This window comes from Artemia sp. Qi Xiang Cuo, chromosome 9, assembly GCF_049724085.1.
Source record: "Artemia sp. Qi Xiang Cuo chromosome 9, ASM4972408v1, whole genome shotgun sequence".
Classification (NCBI taxonomy): domain Eukaryota; kingdom Metazoa; phylum Arthropoda; class Branchiopoda; order Anostraca; family Artemiidae; genus Artemia; species Artemia sp. Qi Xiang Cuo.
The window spans coordinates 45830237-45852646 of NC_142802.1; the positions used below are offsets into that span (position 1 = coordinate 45830237).

At 35.8% G+C, this 22410-nt stretch overlaps 1 protein-coding gene across 1 annotated transcript in view; it reads left to right on the forward strand.

Annotated features, from left to right (window-relative positions):
• IntS3 (integrator complex subunit 3) overlaps positions 1 to 22410 on the forward strand; it is a 123120-nt gene that overhangs the window by 11562 nt on the left and 89148 nt on the right. The window contains exon 3 of the mRNA XM_089094056.1: positions 10322 to 10587. Coding sequence (XP_088950182.1) covers positions 10322 to 10587 — 266 coding nt within the window. The remainder of the gene's footprint in view (positions 1 to 10321; positions 10588 to 22410) is intronic.

The following is a 22410-nucleotide window of genomic DNA, read 5'->3' on the forward strand; positions in this document are numbered from 1 at the left end:
CTTGGTTACAACATTCAACTAGGTGAAATCTAAGTGAAGTTCCCCTAAGAGCAAGAGGTGTTTTTATACCTACGCCAGGGAAGGAAGATTACTCGAAACCTGGGTCAAGTTGAATGATCACTTTAACATCTTTTCACTCAATGGTACCTAATAAGTAATCCAGTGACTAAAAATATGATTTGTAAAAACCAAATGGCATTCAAAATAGGAAGCTTCACTGAAGCTGAGATGCATCAGTTGACATAGAGCAAGCCTTTGGAAATGAGGAATGTGTGTAGGTCATTTTCCTAGATTAATTAAAAAAAAAGAATTTCCGAAAATAGAAGTTATTCAAAGAAAAGTAAAGGCCATATTACACTTAAGATCATCAGAAATAAAAACCTATAATAATTCAAACTCAGCGATCAGAAATTACTACTAAAGAATAAATGAAACCCAAAACGAACAGAAATTCAATAAGTAATCATAGCAAACAAACATACAACAGGTACTTACATAAATTAATAAATCAATCTTAAAACGAGTAAAACCTAAATTGAATATGCGAATCAAGCTTAAAACTAACAAAAACCACTACAAACAAGAGTTTGGCTACTACCCCCTTCCCTAACTGTAAGAGTCGATAGGCTACTGCATCATTGGCGTTTTACAGAAAACGAATCAAATTATAAATATTTACTTTTAAACTTATAACATCATTGAAAAAAAATACGGTGAAATAAAATCTCGAACTGATGAGCCTTCAGCAATTAATATGCTGAAGCCTTCAGCATTATTATATATCAAATATTGAGTTTAATTGTATTAGTTCTTTCCAAGACTGTTCCACACATATAGTTTTCACTAAAAACAAGAGTTTGGCTACTTCTCCCTTCCCAAACTAAAAGTCTAAAGCCCTCTGTGTAATTGACACTTAACTGAAAACGAATTGTATTACAACTATTTTCTTTTGTATTTATTATAATATTGAAAATAAAATGGAAATTACAGTGAAATGGAATCTTGAACTGATTTTTGGTTATTTTTTATTTATTTGCACATTCAGTTGAAGTTTTATTCGTTTTAAGATTTATTTGTTCATTTATAATTAGTACCTGTTGTATGCTTGTTTGCTATGTTTGTTTATCTAATTTGTGTTCGTTTTGGGTTTCATTTATTCTTTAATAGTAACTTCTGGTCGTTTTGAATTTGAATTATCATTTTTTTGTTATTTCTGCTGATGTTAAGTTTAATATGGCCTTTACTTTTCCTTGAAAAACTTTTTTTTCGGAGTTTTTTTTTTTTAAATTAATTTCTGCCCGTTTTTGATTGCCAAAGTTTCAAGTGTTTCAAAATTCTCTATTTTAAAACCATTTTTTTTTTCAACGTCAAACTTTTATCAGATAATCAAAACTAGTACCAGAGTAACAAAGTATCAAAGCAGACACAGTATCAAAGTAACAATAAGCAACTTGTGTGACTTACAGCCCTTGTCCCATAAACCTAAGTTGCCCGTAAATCCAATTATCAAAGTAAACATGAGCAACTTGCATAACTCTCAGCCCTTCCCCCAGGGACTAGGGGGCTCAACCCTGGAAGCATAAGGATTTGGACTTTGGACTATTTTGAACGAAATAGCTGTCTTAAAATTTTGACCGGGTGCCTTTGGGGAAAAGGGGTTGGAGGAGAGGCTGGTTGCCCTTTGATAACTTTTGACTCTTAAAAAGAGAATTAAAAGTTTCAATTTCCAATCGAATGAGCCCCCTTCAAAGTTAACACGACTACCCCTTCCATAAAACCTTATGTGCCCCGGGGGCATAACTTACTCAACTTGCCCCTGGGCTCTGGGGAGTTGTGTTCACCCCGAACCTTTATTTATATGATCCTTGGACTATTTTGAACAAAATGGCTATCTAAAAAATTCGATAGGATACATTAACGAAAAAGAGACCGTGGGTGGCAGTTGCCCTCCGATCACTTTTGACTCTCAAAAGGGAACTAGAACTTTGAATTTCCATTCAGACGAGCCCCCTCCGAAGTTTACACAACTATCGTTCCATAAACACCTTCACCGTTCCATATGCCTCCGGGGCTTAACTTAAAAACACTTGCCTCCGGACTCTGGGGGATTTCGTCGACCCCAGAGTTTTGTTATCTGATCTTTGAACTATTTGTAACAAAATGGCTATCTCAAAATTTTATCGGATTTATTTAGGGAAAAAGGGTTTTGTGGGGGGGGGGCGGGGTAGTTACCCTCCGATCACTTTTGACTTTTAAAACGAGCACTAGAATTTCCTATTTCCAATCGAATGAACCGCCTCCGAAGCTAATACGACCACTCCTTCCATATGAAGTGCCTCTGGGGAAAAAACAGATAAGAAAACATTGATGCCTTCCGACCTTTATTATAGGCAACGCTATAGCATGGCCTATGACATAGAAGGTGCATTTCATAATGTCAGTTTTGAAGCTATGAAAGATAGCTATGTTCAGTATAAATTTATCTCCCTGAAAAGACAGGTGAAGCACCCTTGACTCATGTTTGATCATCAGCGGAACTGGAAAGCTTACTGCACAGAGAAAGCATCGAAAGCCATAGCTTCCCTAATCCAGCGTTAACGACTGGTGGGAAAGATCTGGAGCTTAGCTCCTAGTAAGACAATGTACCTTCTCAAGACTGTAATCAATTTCGCCATATGGAGTAGTGGTATGGATCAATTCGAATCCGGACAAAAAACCACAAAACCACGTTAAAAAGGGTGCAAAGGCTAGCATGCCTAATGCTAACATCAGCATTCCATGGAACAGTCACGGCGTCCATGGAGCTAATTCTAGGACTTCAACCTATGGAAGTTTTTCTAGAAAAAGAAGCAGTAAAAAGTGCTGTCAGGCTTGACAGTGGTCAGTGGATGGAAAGACAGCAGATACGGAATGGGAAAATTAAAAGTCATGTTGGTGTCTGTAACTCAATGATGCTTAAGTGCCAGGGGCTGCAGACGTCTAGGGGTAACATCATCCCAAAAGTAAAACCTGAAAAGTTATTTCATATCGCCATAAAGGATATAGAAAAAGTGGAGCAGTAGGTAGAGATGATCCACTAGAATAACACAATAATTTGTTCCACTGATGGCTCGCGTTTTGATGGGAATTTGGGAACTGGAATAATAATGCACCGGAACACACCTGATTTGGAGAAGGAGCTGATTAGTTATCATCTAGGAAGATTGGCTACGATTTTCCAAGCTGAAATGTTTGGAATAGATGCAGAAAGAAAGTACACTATGAAATATCTGTATTTTAACTGATTAATTAAAACAAATTTTCCACAAAATAAGTTTTTCAAAGAAAAGTAAAGAACTCCATTAAACCAAAAATGAGCAAAAATAAAATAAAAAAATTTACCGAGCGTGAAACTGCCGCAAATCAGCATCGATAAATAAATGAAACCCAAAACGAACAGAAATGAAAATAAATAACCGAGTCAAACTCAAAACGAGTAGAAATTAACATAAGTTGGGCTCAAAACCCCTATGCCTTTCCAAGGCCAGAACATAATTGCACTTTACTGAAAAATTCACAATCATTTGTATTTTTTTCAGTAAAGTGCAATGGCCTTGGGAAGGCATAGGGGTTTTGAGCCTTACTCATGTTAATTTCTGCTCGTTTTGAGTTTCACTCGATTATTTATTGTAATTTCTGTTTGTTTTTGGTTTCATTCATTTAACGAAGCTGATTTGTGGTAGTTTCACGCTTGGTAGATTATTTGATTTTATTTTTGCTCATTTTTGGTTTAACGGAGTTCTTTACTTTTCTTTGAAAAACTTATTTTGTGGAATTTTTTTTATAATTCATTTCTGTTCGTTTTATATTGACAGTCTTTTCAGGGAAAAAGAAAATAATTCTTTAAATATTTTCGTTTTTTTAAGATTTATAGTTTGGCCTGTTATTTGTAGCCTATGCTGGAGAAAAATTTTCAGCAATTTTTTTTTATATATAAATCCGACCTCCTCTCCTCTCGGTGACATAATAATCTTTTTCACTAAATTTCAAACTTCAATGTCACCTGTAATAATTTAAAAACGTCTTTTTATTTTTAAAATGGGTAGCCAAACATAATTGGTGAAGACAAGGTATGCTACTATAAATATTTAGCATGTTCAACCTTTTTAATGAGGAGTCTTAGTGTTCTTTATCATTTTCTGTATTTTTATCCTGTATTTTCTTTATTTTTTCTTTTTTTCTCTTTTCCCCTTTCTTTTTTTTTGTTGATAAATACATTCAACAAAATTACAATTTTCAATCAAATACTATCACTAAAAACTTCTTTTCTTCTATTTTCTCCTCCTTTATACCTCTGAAATAAAAAAAAAAAAACTGATTTCAATATAAAATTTTCATCATCCTAACTATAAAATTCCCCTTTTCAAAGCAAAATACAAAACCAATTTACACCCTTTACTTTTACTATACTACCTTTTTCCAATTTTTAGCAATTTTTAATAACATACACCCTTTTAAAAATCCAGACACAAATAGTAGTGTTTAATTTAGTTTCATACCTCCTCTAGTTGACCTGAAATAGAAAACTTGATACCATTCGCAAAAAAAAATCTGTTTACTTTCTTTGATAGCTTGAATACATTTACACTATCTTGATTTAGCTAGATTTTAAGAGCAGAAGTAGCCTCGAAAGTTTGAACATAATACCCTCAGTCGTTCTTGGAATACTGCTGCGATGCCTTATTGGGAATAAGCATTAACACAGTGCTTTTTGATTTAATCTTGAGGCAACATTTAGTTTTTAAATATAATGGGCAAATAAAGGGAGGGTGGGCGTGGGAGGGGGACTAGTTGCTCTCCGATTACTTTCGACTATTAAAAAGGGCATTAGCCCTTTCTATTTTCAATCGAATGAGTCATTTTCGAAGTTCCTAAGACACCTCCTTCAATACATAGTGCCCTCGTCTTAAAAAAAAAGAAAAAAGAAAAAAATAATAATGCATTGTACCCACATCGATCTTTACTATAAAAGTGTCAAACCTTCCAATCATTTTCGACTATTAAAAAGGGCACTAATCCTTTCAATTTCCAATCCAATGAGCCCTTTTTGAGTTTCTAGGACAACGCTTTCTATAAATACCTTGACCCAATAGCATAAATTAAAAACCCTTGCCCTGCGGGCTGTGATGGGGGTTGTCATCCTCAAAGATCTAATTTCCAGAACTTTCAACTACTTTAAGCAAAATGGCTATTTAAACAAAATTAAAATGTTGATTGGATGTGTTTGGGGAAATGGTGGAAGTGGGAGGGAGATGTTAGTTGCTCTCCAATCACTTTCAACTATTAAAAAAGGCACCAGCCCTTTCAATTTCCAATCGAATGAGCTCTTTTGAAGTTTCTACAACAACTCTTTCAATAAAAACCTTATATGCTCCCAGGGAATAACTTACAATCCTTGCCCTGAGGGCTGGGGGGTTGTCACTCTCAAAGACCTAATTTCCAGAAATTTCAACTACGTTGAACGACATGGCTATCTTATAATTTTGATTGGATGTGTTTCGGGAAATGGTGGACGTGAGAGGTATGTTAGTTGCTCTCCAGTCACTTTCAACTATTAAAAAAGGCACTAGCCCTTTCAATTTCCAATCGAATGAGCCCTTTTGAAGTTTCTACAACAACGCTTTCAATAAAAACCTTATATGCCCCCAGGGCATAACTTACAACCCAGAGTGCCATCTTCAAAAATATAATTTCCGGACCTTTCAACTACTTTGAACAAAATGCCTATCTCAAAATTTTGATTGGATGTGTTTGGAAAAATGGTGGGCGTGGAAGGGATCTTAGTTGCCTTCCAATCACTTTCGACTATTAAAAAGGGCACTAGCCATTTCAATTTCCGATCAAATGAGCCCTTTTTGAAGTTTCTACGACAATACTTTCTATAAAAAAACCTCATATGCCCCCAGGGCATAACTTACAACCCTTGTCCTGAGGGATGTTGGGAAGTTATCATCCTAAAAGACCTAATTTCCAGACCTTTCAACTACTTTGAACAAAATGGCTATCTCAAAATTTTGATTGGATGTGTTTGGGGAAAAGGTTGGCGTGAGAGGGGGATTAGTTGCCCTCTGATCATTTTCGACTATTAAAAAGAGTACTAGCCCTTTGAATTTCCAATCGAACGAGCCTGTTTTGAAGTTTCTACGACAACGTTTTCTATACAAAAAAAACATGTATGCCTCCAGGGTATAACTTACAACCCTTGCCCTGATGGCTGTGGTGGAATGTTCTCCTCAAAAACATAATTACTATCTGGACATCAACTATGCCGAACAATATGGCTATCTGAAATTTTGATTGTATGTGTTTCGGGAAATGGTGGGCGTGGACGGGGTGTTAGTTGCCTTCTAATCACTTTTGACTATTAAAAAGGGCAAAAGCCACTCCAATTTTCAATCGAATGAGCCATTTTCGAAGTTTTTACGACAACTCCTTCGATACTAAGTGCCCTGGTCTAAGACCAAGAACCAAAAATAAATAATACATTGTGCCGACATCGTTCTTATGCTTAGGCAGTGCTGCCTATGATAATCAAGCATGCCTTGAGGCTCTTCAGAAAATAAAGAGCTAGTAAAGAAGTGAGTTGGAATGTTATCATCGAATAGTCTGTCAATCAAAGGAAATAGAATTACCCTGATGTGGGTCCCTGGACACTCGGGGGTTGAAGTTAATGAGATAGCAGATGAAGCAGCCAAGACTGGAACATCACTGACAGGCTAGGGACCAGAACCTTTCATTCCCATCTCCCAGAGCTGTTGAAAAGCGGCGATAAGGAGGTAGAGTATTGGAAGACCGGAATAGAATTGAAATGTGAAGGTGGGATGTAATGAAACAAAGGAAGTGCTTCTAAAGTTTAATCCCGCGCTGACTAAACACGTACTTCGGCTAAAAGGTAAAGAATGAATTTTGACTGAAGCCCTTACTGGAATTGGAAATTTTGGAAAGCGCCTTGCCCGTATTTGGAGGGCTGATTCTCTTTTCGCCAAAAAGTAAAATGGCCGTGGAAACAAGGATGCCTCTGGCAGAAGAATGTTCAGCAAGGATTAGACATCGGCTGGAGATTTTTTGTGAGTTAAATGTTAAGCTGGAGGACATAGCAGGGAAGGGAAGAGTCATACAGCCGGCAAAGTATATGATAAGGGTGGGAGGGGCGGGGGCAAATCCATCTTTGGTACCTCCTACCAATAATCAGTTTTTTTTTTGTTATTTTTTTTTGGTGTGGCGGCATTGGGCCTGTGAGGCTTGAGCCTTGACCAAGAGTGTATGAGTTGGCTCCGCCACTGAATTAAAAATTAGGCCAAGTGGCCCTAGCTAGTCTGTTTAGACTAGCCTAGTGGCCCTAGCTAGTCTTTTTAGATTAGCCTAGTGGCCGAGCTTAGTCTTTTTAGGTGTCCAGAGCGTTACCTTTATCGGCCCGGTAATGATATGGATGTTATTTAGCATAGTCACTAGTTGTGCCAATTCCCTGATTAAATATAATATGGCTACCAGTTTCCCTTTGAAACATCCTGCTGCATCTGCGTCCGATCTTGCTTTCCTTGCTCAAAATTTGTAGTCAAACTGCAAATTCTTTCAGAGCTATTAAAACGTAATTTCTTTTCCTGGTAAGAAGAAATTAACTCTTGATGATCTATGTTCAGTTTATTATAGTAAAGCCGCCTCTTCATTTGCCCTTTTCAGGCGAAGTTGGGCACGTACCATTAAAACTGATGACCAATCGATGCACGCCTTGATGGAGGTTGGGCCAGAACCACCCTATTTTTGGTGCACCTGATTGGTTACTGATTTCGACGTCACATAGCCAACTTCGCCTCAAAAGTCAGATGAAGACAGGAATTAAGAGTAAGAGGATTCAAAACACGTATCTTTCTCTTGAATCAATGGATTTGTCTTTTCTTTTTATTAATCGTGGTCATTTACTTTCAACCATTAAATGAGTTAATACATATAGATTATAACATTATTGCTTAACGCATAGCATATAATGTTATTGTATTGCTTTCTTCTTTCTTGTCAAGAATTTACGGAAGTATTTGCCTGACCAAAGCAAGTTTTTTCTAGATGTTAGCATTATTCGAAATGCAACGGCAAGTGCTTCTTAATGTTTTTGATTTTAGGGCAGTGTTAAAAATCCTTTTCCGGTCAAATTTCTTTAATATTATAAAGATAAGTTGTTGAGCTAGATCAATGACACAAAGAGACAGAATTAGAAATTTGAGCTAATTTCTGAAAGTCTCACTGAACTGGCTCTACTACTTTTTTTTCAAATTTCAAAGGGAGTTTGTCCAGAAAGTAATTGTTCACCATGGCAGGCAGCTGTAAAATATAATTAAATTTTTTTGGAAAATATTAAAAGAAATACAAGTATTTTCAAAGAAATGCATTGTCATTGTCTCAAAATCTGGGTATTTGAAGTCCTGGAATTCAGGTTCTCAACAAAAAAAAAATTCAATTGCCCCCATTTTGATGCTAACCACTAGCCCTTCAGAAATTCTGTTAGAGCTTCTGAAAAGTTTGAAAAATTAGATGCTCAAAATAAGGAATCAGTTGGAAATCTTGTATTGATAGGCGTAGTTGAAGTGGAAATGAGAAAAACTCGAGATGACCCGTTTTATTTATTTTTTTTGTTCTATGCATATCAAATTGCTATGCATCTTACTTTTCTATAAGAAAAAAGGGGGTTGGGTTTAAGCTCACCAGATAACTAAGTGTCTGGTTATGATGTATTTTTGGATATTATGGCCCTCTAATCAGAGAAACACGGAGTTTGATAAAAAAGAAATATGATTCGTGTGACAATTCATCTTGCTCACTAGACAACAGATAAAGGAAGACGAAACTGGATCGGCGTCGTTTATATCCCATCACTTTGTTTACTGGTGCCATTTAAGTTAAACAGGTGCACAAGTTCTGTTGTGCCGCCCTGCGTCAGCTGTCTCATACAGAGTTGAAGGAAAGAACGGGACTGAGTAGAGAATTCGATTATTATCTCATACGCAGCAGCCTCACTCATATTAAGGTTTAACTGTTGTGATTTAACCTTGGCTGCTCTGATTTGGACACTTTCTCTTTTCTTTTTTTAGTTGGCTCAATTTAATAGTAAACCAATGTTATCAATTTCAGTACTCATTTACTATTTTTTGAAGTTTTGCCACGAAGTTATAAAGCCTTTCATGTATCTAAGTTAGTATTATTTTTGACATGCAGACAACTATCACATAAATATTCATTCTAGAAGGCATCTTTGAAAAGAAGATCATAGGGCTAGACGCAAATACTATAATGGAACTCCCAGAAAATGGGACAGGAGAGGACTGTTCTAAAAACAAATCCAAAGCCCTTATGTCAGTTTTTTAAGACACTAAAATAAAAAATCAAGATACTGGGACTTGTATTGGACTTCTTTTAAAACGTCAGCTACTCTTCTCCTGGAAAGTCGTCCTTCTGGAAGACACTAAATTTCAGCTGTGTATAAACATGAACCCTGGGTTTGGAAAAATTCAACAGGTTGGTAAAAAAAAAAAATCGTTTTCTGTGCTGGTGCTTATGATATTTCAGAAACTCTAAGGTAATAAAAAATCAACAATTTTTTTTTTCCATTTGGTATGTTGCGAAAACATTCAAACATAAATTTTCCGCAACTAATTAGTCTCCATTTTCCATTTTCAGCAATCCTGCGGGAAATAACGTCTTTGATCGCTTTTTCTGTCTAACTGAAGTAGCAGCTCTTGTCTCCATTTGAAAAGAATTTTGGGGTTTTCCCGTTCCGTATTGATAAAATAAAAGTCCAAAATAGGGATAAAATCCTTTTTAATAGACAGTGTATAATAAATTTCACAAAAAATACCAGATAATTTGGTCACATATACAGTGACCGTCATCAGTAGTAAAAGTTTTACTACTGATGACGGTCACTGTATATGTGACCGAAATATCTGGTATTTTTTGTGAAATTTATTATACACTGTCTATTAAAAAGGATTTTATCCCTATTTTGGACTTTTATTTTATCGTCATGGAAAGGCAGTGTGGTCTCCGAAATTATCTACGTTCGGCAGTATTGGCAGGAAATATCCACGGGAGATAGGCTTTTAGCTTTTTGTGCTTTTTTGAACCGTTTTTTCAATGTCTTTCTATCTTCTCTTATCAAAAAGAGAACAGCTTTCCTTAGCATTGAAGCTTGAATTATCTTGCATCAATATGCAGCTCTTTGCTCATGCTGTTGTTTCCTCACATATGGTTCAGAAACTACGATCGTAATCTGATTTTTTTTTTTTTTCAGAGCTATAGAGATCTCTCGCTGATAACCAGAGACGGATTCCAGATTATCATCAACGTGTTAAATCAAATATCCACGGAGAAGTACCTGAAGTTAACAGACATTGGACGAATACAACTGATTTGGCTTACACGGGAGATAAGCAGGGCTGGAGGTGCTAATTTCGAGCGGCTACTGTTCAGTCTTCTACGGAACATTGCTGGTGGAGATGTATCACAAAAGAATTTATGGCTTGCGGATCATCTCCTTGATATATTTATAGAGCAGAGGTATGTTTTCATTCCATGTCAAAACAAGAATAAATATGTTTTATGACAAGAATCTAATACGATTCAAATCCTGTTTTGCCTTAGATTCGGGAAATTCTAACCTAGTGCATACCCGGTAAAGAGCCTCTGAACACAGGGGAAATATTGTCAAAGACTTCTCCTTCTTGGGGTGTGTTATTTTTTGCGAAATAACGGTAAAATGCACGTCTGACCAGAAGTTTGATCCTAAAATAAATTTCCCGCTCGTTCTGTAACACCTATCTTACATATCACATTTTTTGGCATTATATTTTCTCAGTTTACTTCACATTTTGGCCTGACCCGAGTAAATCACAAGTATATTTAGACAAGTATATTGGTTATTTTAGCAGCTCTCAAAATAAGACACAAAAATAAGAAGACAAAAACACTTTCGTAAACTTGTTGCAATGCCTACTACCAAAACCTTCAATTCCATTAGGGAATCTTAGCTTAGACTGACTATCGTATGCACCAAATAGGCTATTCATATATCATGGCTAGTTTTTTCATTCTGCTCTTTTCTGAATATTCTTCTTCTGTTTTAACTAAGTATGTGATATAGGCTAAACTGAGTGAGTAAGTAAGAAAGTGGATTGGACTGAGAGAAATTCTGACAAGGCCATATCCAGGGGGGGGGGGGGTAAGTGGTTTGAGTAAATCACAAGTATATTTAGATTTGGTTTCATAAAAGCATTCAACTTACAATGGTTTCAGAAAAAGTTATTTTTAATGTTTTCATCTGTTCTGTTTCCAAACAAAAAAGAGCTGAATGGATATGTTACTATAGACTGAAAGAGTTGGCAATGTTATCGAAATGGAGGGTGAGGGTTTCCCATCTACAAAAATCAATACAGATAGCATGAAAGTTAGCATGAATTTGATCCCCAAAGAAAAAAAACAGCGTTTGAAAATAATGAAATCCAGTTTTTGCAATTGATATCCTGAATGGTAAGCTCTGATGTTTTTTGAGAAGAGTGGATTTTATTTGATGGTTCTTAAGAAATTCTAACAGATAAAATCATCTTGCTATAAATTCTCAGTAACTTCAAAAAAAAAAGAAAAAAAAAAGAAGACAAACGACTACTATTTAGGGTAAGTAGCTTGCAGCCATACTTGTCAAAAGGTATAAGTAAAACTTGTCTTTGCAGCTCTGTGAATTAGAATTAGACTAATAATTAGTTTTGTATGATAATTTTGCTACCTTTGCTGAAATCTGGCTGAAAAATGAAGGGGCTCATTGAAATCCCTCAAAATTTACGTCAGTTAAAATAAAAAAAATGCCGAGAGGAGGAGGATGGAGAAAATAGGAAAACAGATTCTCATGTTAGGGCTACGAAGGTGTGGTATTTATTCATTTGTAACTCTTTTTTACCTCTCTGAAAGGTGCCTGCCTGCTTAGAACTGGCTGAACTTGGTCTCATTTTAGGAGTCAATTTCTTGGTTATTTTAGCAGCTCTCAAAATAAGACACAAAAAAAAGAAGACAAAAACACTTTCGTAAACTTGTTGCAATGCCTACTACCAAAACCTTCAATTCCATTAGGAAATCTTAGCTTAGACTGACTATCGTATGCACCAAATAGGCTATTCATATATCATGGCTAGTTTTTTCATTCTGCTCTTTTCTGAATATTCTTCTTCTGTTTTAACTAAGTATGTTATTTAGGCTAAACTGAGTGAGTAAGTAAGAAAGTGGATTGGACTGAGAGAAATTCTGACAAGGCCATATCCAGGGGGGGGTAAGTGGTTTTAACCCCCCCCCCCCCTTGAAATGTTTGTCCGTCTCGTAAAAACGTAACAAAAATGAATATAACATTTTTGATGTTTTTTTTTAAGTTTTTGTAAAAAAAGATTCTGAATACGTTCTTGAATTCTGGGCTTCTTCGAAACTTCTAAGTACTACATATTGTAATATTTTTAGTATTTTGGGCTGAATATTTCAATATTTAATCCAATTGAATTGAAGATTTGTATCCCCCTGGAATCATTGCTAAAGTAGAAATCTCTTCAGCTAAACAGGAAGTGAAACAATTGATGTCCTCATCTATAAACCTGTTATGTTTCGCCAAATAAAAATTATAAGACAAAAAAAAAGAAAAGAAAAATTACTGACTGTGGATGACCCTTCGATTCGGAATATTTTGTCTTCGTTCAACTCATCAAGTTAACTATTTATTGGAACAAGATCAAGAAAACAAAAACATGCATGATCTACAATTTCACTTTTAATTTTGTCAGCATTAATTTGATGTTTTCTGTGTTAATGTTTTGCCTATTTAATTGAAATATAATGGTAAAGGATAAGCTAGCTTTTTCAGTTAGTTTGCATTAGAGGCAGCCTTGGAGTACTGCCTAAGTAATGAGTCATATACCTCCAATGTGTTATTTTTTATATATTTTTTCCCATCCACTTTGCATCGAAGCGGTGATCGTATAATCTTCAAAGTGGGCCCATTCGATCGAAAATTGACGTTCAAGTGCCACTTCTATGAGCTAAAAGTGACCAGAGGTCAACCAGAACCATGCTCTTGTCTTTTTTTCTTGCCTGGTCTACCATCACCCCCCCCCCCCAAGGGTGGGGGGTTGCTCTAGCTTCTAAAAAAGTAAAAAAAATGTATATAAACAGATTTTTGAGCCAGTTTAAGTTTTTGCCCCCCCCCCTGCCGAAAAAAAAAAATCCTGGATACAGCCCTAGAATCAGGAGAACCAAAATTTTGACTTGAGGTAAATAGGGGTAAATCCAAATAGACTATGTTTATCTAGGCAATTTAAATTGCATATATGCAGCTAAAACTTTCAGGTATTGTTGGGGAATTGAAGGGTAGGATTCGGCAAGGGGCTTCAGATTTTATGTCGGGGAAGTAGGAAAGGTTAAATGTTTTTTCTGCGAGTCGCTAGAACGTTTTTAAACTATTATATTCTACGAGATTTGTAATCTATGCGTACTTCAGTAGCGAGGTAAATAAAAAAACTCCATTTGTAAGCAGGTCATCAAAATGGCAAATCTCTAATATCCGGAACGGCTTGGGGCATTAAGTTGAAACTTTCAGGGATTATTGAAGGGGAGAGCAAGTGGACGTGATTCGGGGGAGAGGTTAGAGTTAGATCAAAACTACATGTAACCAGATTATCAAAATATTTTACCTGAAGTTTCTCGGGAACGGCTTGAGGAATAAAGTTGATACTTTCAGGTTGTGCAGGAGTAGGGCTAGGGGGTCTTCAAATTTTTTGTTGGAGAGGAACTTCTAAATGTGTTATTTCTTCAATCAACTTATACGCTGTTGCACTGTAGGTTGCTATGAGACATAAAGTTTCAATTGTTTAGTAGGATTTGACGAAGCATCTATTCACAAACACTGTGTGCTGGCAGGTTATCGAAATAGCCCGTCTGCAATATTTTGGGAACGGCCTGGAGATCAAGTTGAAAGTTTCAAGGTGTTTCTTTCGAGGGAGTGGCCCTGGGGATGGAGCAGAGAAGGTCTAAATATATTTTGCCTTAAATTTTCCCAGAAGTATCGGAGAAGTCTCTGTGGGACCAAATCAATTGGCTGTGTAATAACGATGTTAATTAAAAGACAATATAGTTAACCAGGTTAGCAAAATAATGTTAACATTTCAGACCAAAATACATACCTCCCATCAGATCCCTAACATTCATAAGTTTCTTGGCTATGCTACTCTCTATGCTGCGAACAAATTTGAAGCTAATTTTTCTCTGTATCGGCTTATTATGCCCGAAAATCGGTTGTATTTGTGACAATTGATACTGGCCCAAAATTTTGTCTTTTTCGGATTGGCTCAGGCTTACAGGGCATGTAGACAGAGAGAAGGAACCTTAATGAAGACAAAACTTACAGAAAGAAATTGCTGCATTGATATAACGTCCAAATATCCTCTGTCTCTGAGCGGCTATCAACATAAGAAAAAATATTTTTAAAAAGTGGGTAGAATCAATTTGTGAAACTGCGAAATGGGCCGATAGGCGTCAAACTTATAGAGTAGACTGGACCAAGGGGACCTTTATGAGTACAGTGAAGACACCAGAACAGAACTTTGACATGTATTTATTGAAACAGTAAACAACTTTTTATACATAATACAAAGATTATTTAAAAAAATTAAAATGATAGATAATCTTGAGGATGAGGGCCAGTATGGCTTCTGCCTAATAGAAGGCAAAAAATTACGCCGATTTTTAAATTTTGTGAAAAGTAATCCCCTGCCCATCTAGACAATATTTAATTGCAAATATATATATATATATATATATATATATATATATATATATATATATATATATATATATATATATATATATATATATATATATATATATATATATATATATATATATATATATATATATATATATATATATATATATATATATATATAGATTTTAAATATTTATTTGATAAAATTACTATTGATTAGAAACTTTGACTAAATTATAAAATTTTGTCTAAAATTAACCTACAAGCCAATATTTTTAACTCTTAAGCAGAAAAACTAAAAAAAAAAAAGAGAAGATGAAAATATTGCTATGCCAACATATAGTGAAACTATGTCGATTAAAAATCCCAAAAATTAATTGAAAATAAAATACAAAAATTTATTTTTCTCAAAGAAAATTAAAGAACAATATTAAAACCTAAGACAATCAGGATAAATTCATATAAGTTTTTTCTTAAAACGAACAGAAATCATTGGCAGCGCAATAGCGCTGCCTAAGTAAAGAGCGATGTGGGCACAATGCATTATTTATTTTTCTTGTATTTCTTTTATACCAGGCACTTCGTATCGAAGAAGTTGTCGTAGAAACTTCGAAAAGGGCTCATTTGATTGGAAATTGAAAGGGCTTGTGCCATTTTTAATAATCGAAAGTGATTGGAAGGTAACTAACACCCCTTCCACGCCCACCATTTTCCCATTCACATCCAATCAAAATTTTGAGACAGCCATTTTGTTCAGCCTAGTTGATTTCCAGATAGAAATTATGTTTTTGAGGAGGACACTCCCCCCATAGCCCTTAGGGCAAGGGTTTTAAGTTGCGCCCTGGGGGCATATCGTTTTTTTTTTAGAAAGTATTGTCGTAGAAACTTCAAAAAAGGCTCATTCGATTGGAAATTCCAAGGGCTAGAGCCCTTTTAATAGTCAAAAGTTATTGTAGGGCAACTAACCCCTCTCTCACACCCACCTTTTCCCCAAAGACATTCAATCAAAATTTTGAGATAGTCATTTTGTTCAACCTAGTTGAAAATTCTGGAAATTAGGTCTTTGTGGATGACAACCCCCTCCCCTCCCCCAGAGCCTTCAGGGCAAGGGTTGTAAGTTATGCCCATGGGGCATATAAGGTTTTTATAGAAAGCGTTGGCGTAGAAACTTCAAAAAGGGCTCATTCGATTGGAAATGGAAATGGCTAGTGCCCCTTTTAATAGTAGAAAGTGATTGAAAGGGAACTAACACCCCCTCCACGCCCACCATTTCCCCAAACACATCCAATCAAAACTTTGAGATAGCCATTTTGTTCTGCGCAGTTGAAAGTTCTGGAAATTATATCGTTGAGCAGGATACCCCCCCCACAGTCTTCAGGGCAAGGGTTATAAGTTATGCCTGGGGGGCATATAAGGTTTTCATTGAAAGCTTTGTCACAGAAACTTGAAAAGGGGCTGATTCGACTGGAAATTCACAGGGCTAGTGCCCTCTTTTATAGTCGGAAGTGATTTGAGGGCAACTAACCCCCCTCTCACGCCCACCTTTTCCCCAAACACATCCAATAAAAATTTTTAGATTCTTTTAAATGAATTTTTAAAATGAATATAAATGAAAAATAAGCTCTTTTAAATGTTTTCACTTTTATAACTTTAAGAAATCAAAAATCAATTAAGGTTTTAAGGAACAAATATCAGCATATGTATATTAAACTGACAATGCACATTTTTTCAGTAAATTCGTCTGAATTTTTTTCAGTAAAGTACAAATTATATTCTGGCTTTTAGAAATCATAGGGGTTTTGAACCCTACTCATATTAATTTCAGCTCGTTTTGAGTTTGACTCTGTTATTTTTTTTAATTTATGTTCGTTTTGGGTTTCACTTATTTATTGATACTGATTCGTGGTAGTTGTATGCTTGGTAGATTGTTTGATTCTATTTTCGTTCATTTTTGGTTTAATAAAGTTCTGTACTTTTTGTTGAAAAACTTATTTTGTGGAAAAAGTTTTTTTAATTAACTTATAGAAAGGGCGATCGTAAAACTCCGGAATGGGCTCATTTGATTGGAAATCAGATGTCCTAGTGCTCTTTATAAGATTCAGAATGATCAGAGGGTGAATATCCGCCTTTCCCCCATGCCTCATATTTTCCTGAAATGCATCTCATAGAAATTTTGAGATGGCCATTTGTTGTCGTAGAAACTTCGAAAAGAGCTCATTTGATTGGAAATTGAAAGGGCTAAAGCTCTTTTGAATAGTCGAAAGTGATTGGAGGGCAACTAACCCTCCTTCCACGCCCACCATTTCTTCAAACACATCCAGTCAAAATTTTGAGATAGTCGTTTTGTTCAATATTGTGGAGAGGTCCGGAAACTAGGTCTTTGAGGTTGACAATCCCCCAGAGCCCTCAGGGTAAGGATTGTAAGTTATGTCCTGGGGTGCATATAAGGTGTGTATAGAAAGGATGATCGTATAAATTTGGAGAGGGGCTCATTGGATTGGTAATCAGAAGTTCTAGTGCTTTTTGTAAGATTCAGAGTGATCAGAGGGTTGATACTCCCCCACGCCTCATATTTTCCCGAAATGTATCTGATATTAATTTTGAGATGGCTATTTGCTATCATAGGAATTTCGAAAAGAGCTCATTCGATTAGAAATTGAAAGGGATAGTGCCCTTTTTAATAATCGAAAGTGATTGGGGGGCAACTAACCCCTCTCCAACGCCCACCCTTCTCCCAAGCCCATCCAATCTAAAGTTTTAAATATCCATTGTGTTCAACGTAATTGAAAGGTCTGGAAATTATGTCTGAGGATGACACCCCCCCCCCCGAGCCCTCCAGCGGCGGGTTGTAAGTTTTGCCCTGGGGGCATATAAGGTATACATAGAAAGGGTGATCTTATAAACTTTGGAGGGGCTCATTGGATTAGTCATCAGAAGTTCTAGTGCCCTTTTTAAGATTCAAAGTGATCAGAGGATGGATAAACCCCCCCCCCCCCCGACACCTCGTGTTTTCCCTAAACGTATCTGATAGAAATTTTGAGATATCCATTTGTTGTCGAAGAAACTTCGAAAACAGCTCATTTGATTGGAAATTTAAAAAGCCAGTGCCCTTTTTAATAGTTGAAAGTGATTGGAGGGTAACTAACCCCCTTTCCATGCCCATCATTTCCCCAAACACATCCAAGAAAAATTGTGAGATAGCCATTTGGTACAATGTAACTGAAAGGTCTGGAAATTGTGTCTTTGAGAATGACAACCCACCACAGCCGTCAGGGCAAGGGTTGTAAGTTATGCCCTGGGGGCATATAATGTGTAAAAACAGCTCATTAGATTCAATATGGAAAGGCCCAGTGTCCTTTTTAATAGTCGAAAGTGATTGGAGGGCAACTAACCCCCTTCCACGCCCACCATTTCCCCAAACACATCCAATAAAATGTTTAAGATAACCATTTTGTTCACCGTAATTGAAAGGTCCAGAAATTATGTCTTTGAGGATGGTAACCCCCACAGCCCTCTGGGCAAGGGTTGTAAGTCATGCCCTGGGAGAATATAAGGTATATATAGAAAGGGTAATCGTATAAACTTTGGAGGGGGCTCAATAGATTCGTAATAAGAAGTTCTAGCGGCTCTTTTAAGACCCAGAGTGATCGGACGGTGGATACCCTCCACTACACCTGATATTTTCCCGAAAAGCATCTGATAGAAATTTTGAGATGGCCATTTGTTGCTGTAGAAACTTTGAAAACAGCTCATTCGATTAGAGATTGAAAGGGCCAGTGTCCTTTTTATTAGTTGAAGGTGATTGGAAGGCAACTACCCCCCTCCCTCGCCCACCATTTCCCCAAATATATCGAACCAAATTTTGAGATAGCCATTTCGTCCAGCGTGATTGAAAGGACCGAAATTATATCTTTGAGGATGAAACACCCTCCCCACCCCCCCGTTAGCCCTTAGGGCAAGGTAAGTTGTGCCCTGGGGACATATAAGGTACCTATGGAAAGGGTGAAATTATGTCTTTGACAACCTCCATACCTTCTCAAGACCAGGACATAATTTGCACTTTACTGAACAAAATGGCACTGGATTGTCAGTATAGAATACATATACTGATATATATTCCTTAAAGTTTTAATTATTTTTAATTTATTAAAGTTTAAAAAGTTAGAACATTTTAAACGTATTTTGTTTGTTTAAATCATACAATAAACAACTGATTCAAGCTCAAAAGCAGCAAAAAATTACATGAGTAGCACTGACAGCCCTCATACCTTCTCAAGACCAGAACATAATTCGCACTTTACTGAAAAAAAAATATATTTAAAGTGTTTTCACTTTGTTTTTACTTGTTTTGAATGTTTTTACTAGATATATGAAGGAGGAGTCCTCCTTGCATTCCAAATACGGCGCGAGTTTCTGGTGCCCTTTTTAAGAGTAACAAGAGATTGGATTGCAAGCAGACCTTCTCTCAAGCCCATAATAATTCATTCTCAACCTTATCTTAGCAAAGGCGGTTATAACATAATCTATCCAAGATGGGATAGTGGAGAGTGTTAGCCTGTCTCTTGGTCCCTTTTGTTAACTATTTAAAAAAAAAAAATTAATTACGAATGGCACTAGATATAGTAATTTCCTTTAAAATGAGCCATTGAACAACTCTGTACGATGTTCCAGTGCCAAGCTTTGTGTGGAAAAGAAAAAGATGGCGTTTAGGCAGAATGCTGTAGTAGCTGCCACTTTTCTTGTTTTTCAAGCCAATATATTTCCCTTGCTGTTAAAGCCAAGGGAAAGAAAGTTCCTTATATAGGGTTTTCGGACACGGCGGTTCTAATGGTGTACTTTTTGTTTTGATCTGACTCAAACATTTTTAGGAGTTATGGGTTATTATATTTCTTACCATTGGGCGTGGTGGTCTCTTACTAGGTTGCTAGCTACTGCTGCAACCCGGATGAATGTATAAAAACTTGAATTTCTTCATTGCTAATAAAATCAAAAATCAGTTCTAGGTTTTGGAGCGTTCTAGATTTTAGAACCTCGGATAGGAAATTATGCTCTTCTAGTATTTGTTAGTTGTGTCAAAACAGCCAAAAGGAATAGCAAAATCTCACCTGGAATATGATAGTAGCACCCTTGACCTAACATAAAAGGAATGCATCTAATCGTTTTTTTTTACTGTAATACTATATGTGATTTTTAGTTCATCATTAGAAATAACGATTTATTATTATTACTACTTTGGAACTATTAATAGTCTGAGTGAACTGTTCAAATATGCATTTAATTTAATTGCACGTCACATAAAATATAATCGTGATAAAACTCTTTGGTAGTTTCTTTGAATGACTTTCTAATTTTTAGCCAACTACAAAGCGTAGCTAAATTTTGTTGAAGAAGTCCACATAGAACATCCATGACTTACATTATTATTAACTAGTCTAATTCAGTAACCACCATAGAGTATTTCTGAAATGTTAAACGAATATTATATTTGATTAGTCAATCAGCGAGATGCAACAAGAGAACCAGTTGTATGGTATAAAATTTAATGGCTTTAACATGTTTTAAAGATTCTATAGAACAAGATACTTGATGTAGCTTTTGCAAAGGACAAAAACCCTGCGAAATATTTAACTGATATTGATTGCGTGTTTTGGACTACAGTAAATTTGAATGCGAAAATCCTATTAAAAAGAAGACGAGACAAATAAAAGAGAGGAAAAATGCAACTCCTATTATTGGGCTGAATCTTTTTCTAATATTAAATTTAAAAAAAACAAGTTTTTTTAACTGAAAGTAAGGAGCGACATTAAAACTTAAAACGAACAGAAATTATTCCGTATATGAAAGGGGCTGTCCCATCCTCAACGCCTCGCTCTTTACGCTAAAGTTTTTTATTGTTTTAAAAAGTAGAGTTATGAGAAAGAGTCAAACTTTAGCGTAAAGAGCGAGGCGTTGAGGAGGGGACAGCCCCTTTCATATACGGAATAATTTCTGTTCGTTTTAAGTTTTAATGTCGCTCCTTACTTTCAGTTTAAAAAACTTGTTTTTTTTAAATTTAATTTCTGATCGTTTTTTAGTTAATGCAGCTTTTATTTTGGCTCACCGTCATCGAATAAGTAAACAAAATTTGCATAAAAATTTTACCCTTCTTTTGCTAAATGGCTGTCTCTAAATTTGGTTCTAGCATAATTTACAAATTAACTTACGTAACGAACTTCTATATTCGTATATTTTTCTTCTGGCAAAAAATACGTTGCAGATATAGTTGCAGATTTTTGCAGATATGAGATTGAAACCTATGTAATAGGGTTTTGTGATACGTTAAATCTGACGGTGGGATTTTCATTAAAATTCTTTCACTAGTAGGGGAGGATTCCTCCCTCTTTAAAAAATCGGGTTAATTTTTTGAGGCTCGTAGCCTTTGATGAGTAATACTAAACTAAATAAAATTTATATATTTAGAATAAGCATTATAAGCCCATTCTTTTGATACATTTATTGACATCAAAATTCCGTTTTAAAAAGTTTCGATTACTATTGAGCCGTATCGCTTGTTTTTTTTTATTTTTTTTATTTATTTTTTTTTTTTATTACGTATATGAGGGGGGTCTCCCCTTATTCAATACCACGCTCTCTACGTTAAAAGTAAAAAAAAAATTTGATTCACAAACCCTTGAACAACTAAGATCGTTTAATTAGTATAGATAGATCTTTTGAAACCACTAAAAAAAACCTGTAGCGTAAAGAGCGAGGTATTGACTTTGGGGAGAACCTCCTCATATACGTAATAATTTCTGTTCGTTTTAAGTTATAATGTTGCTTCTTACTTTCAGTTGAAAAAAATGGATTTTTTTTAAATTTAATTTCTGATCATTTCTAAAAAATGCTGGGAAATCCGGCGCACCCTTCATAGTAATGTCCCTTACCCCAAAGAAACATCTGCCACGGAAAGATTCTCCCGAGTAACCCCCTCCTCCAGCCCCCCCCCCCTACCAGAAAAAAATCCTTCCTGAAAATGTCTGTATACTTCCTAATAACCAATACAATATGTAGGCAATGGGCAAAGTTCAGACCTTGCAGCCCTTCCCCTGGGAACTATGGGGGATTAAGTCATCCTAAACAACATAGTTATAAGATTGTCGACTATGCTGAACAAAATGACTATCTCAAAATTTTAATTGGGTGACTTTGAGAAAAATAAGCGTGGGAAGGGGCCTAGTTGCCCTCTTTTTTTTTGGAGGGCACGCATCGTGATCTTTCTCCGAGCAAAAAATGCAAATTTCCAACTTTTTGCAGATAGGAGCGTGAAACTTCTTTAATAGGGTTCTCTGATAAGCTGAATGTAATTTTCGTTAAAGTTAATTAAAAAAATTTGCAATTAAAACAAAATTTTATTGTTTAAAAAAAATTGAGTTGTGAGAAAGTCAAACTTTAGCGTAAAGAGCGAGGCGTTGAGGAGGGGACAACCCCTTTCATATACGGAATAATTTCTGTTCGTTTTAAGTTTTAACATCGTTCCTTACTTTCAGTTAAAAAAAACTTGTTTTTTTTATTTCATTTGTTTTAATTAATGCAGGTTTTGATTTTGGCTC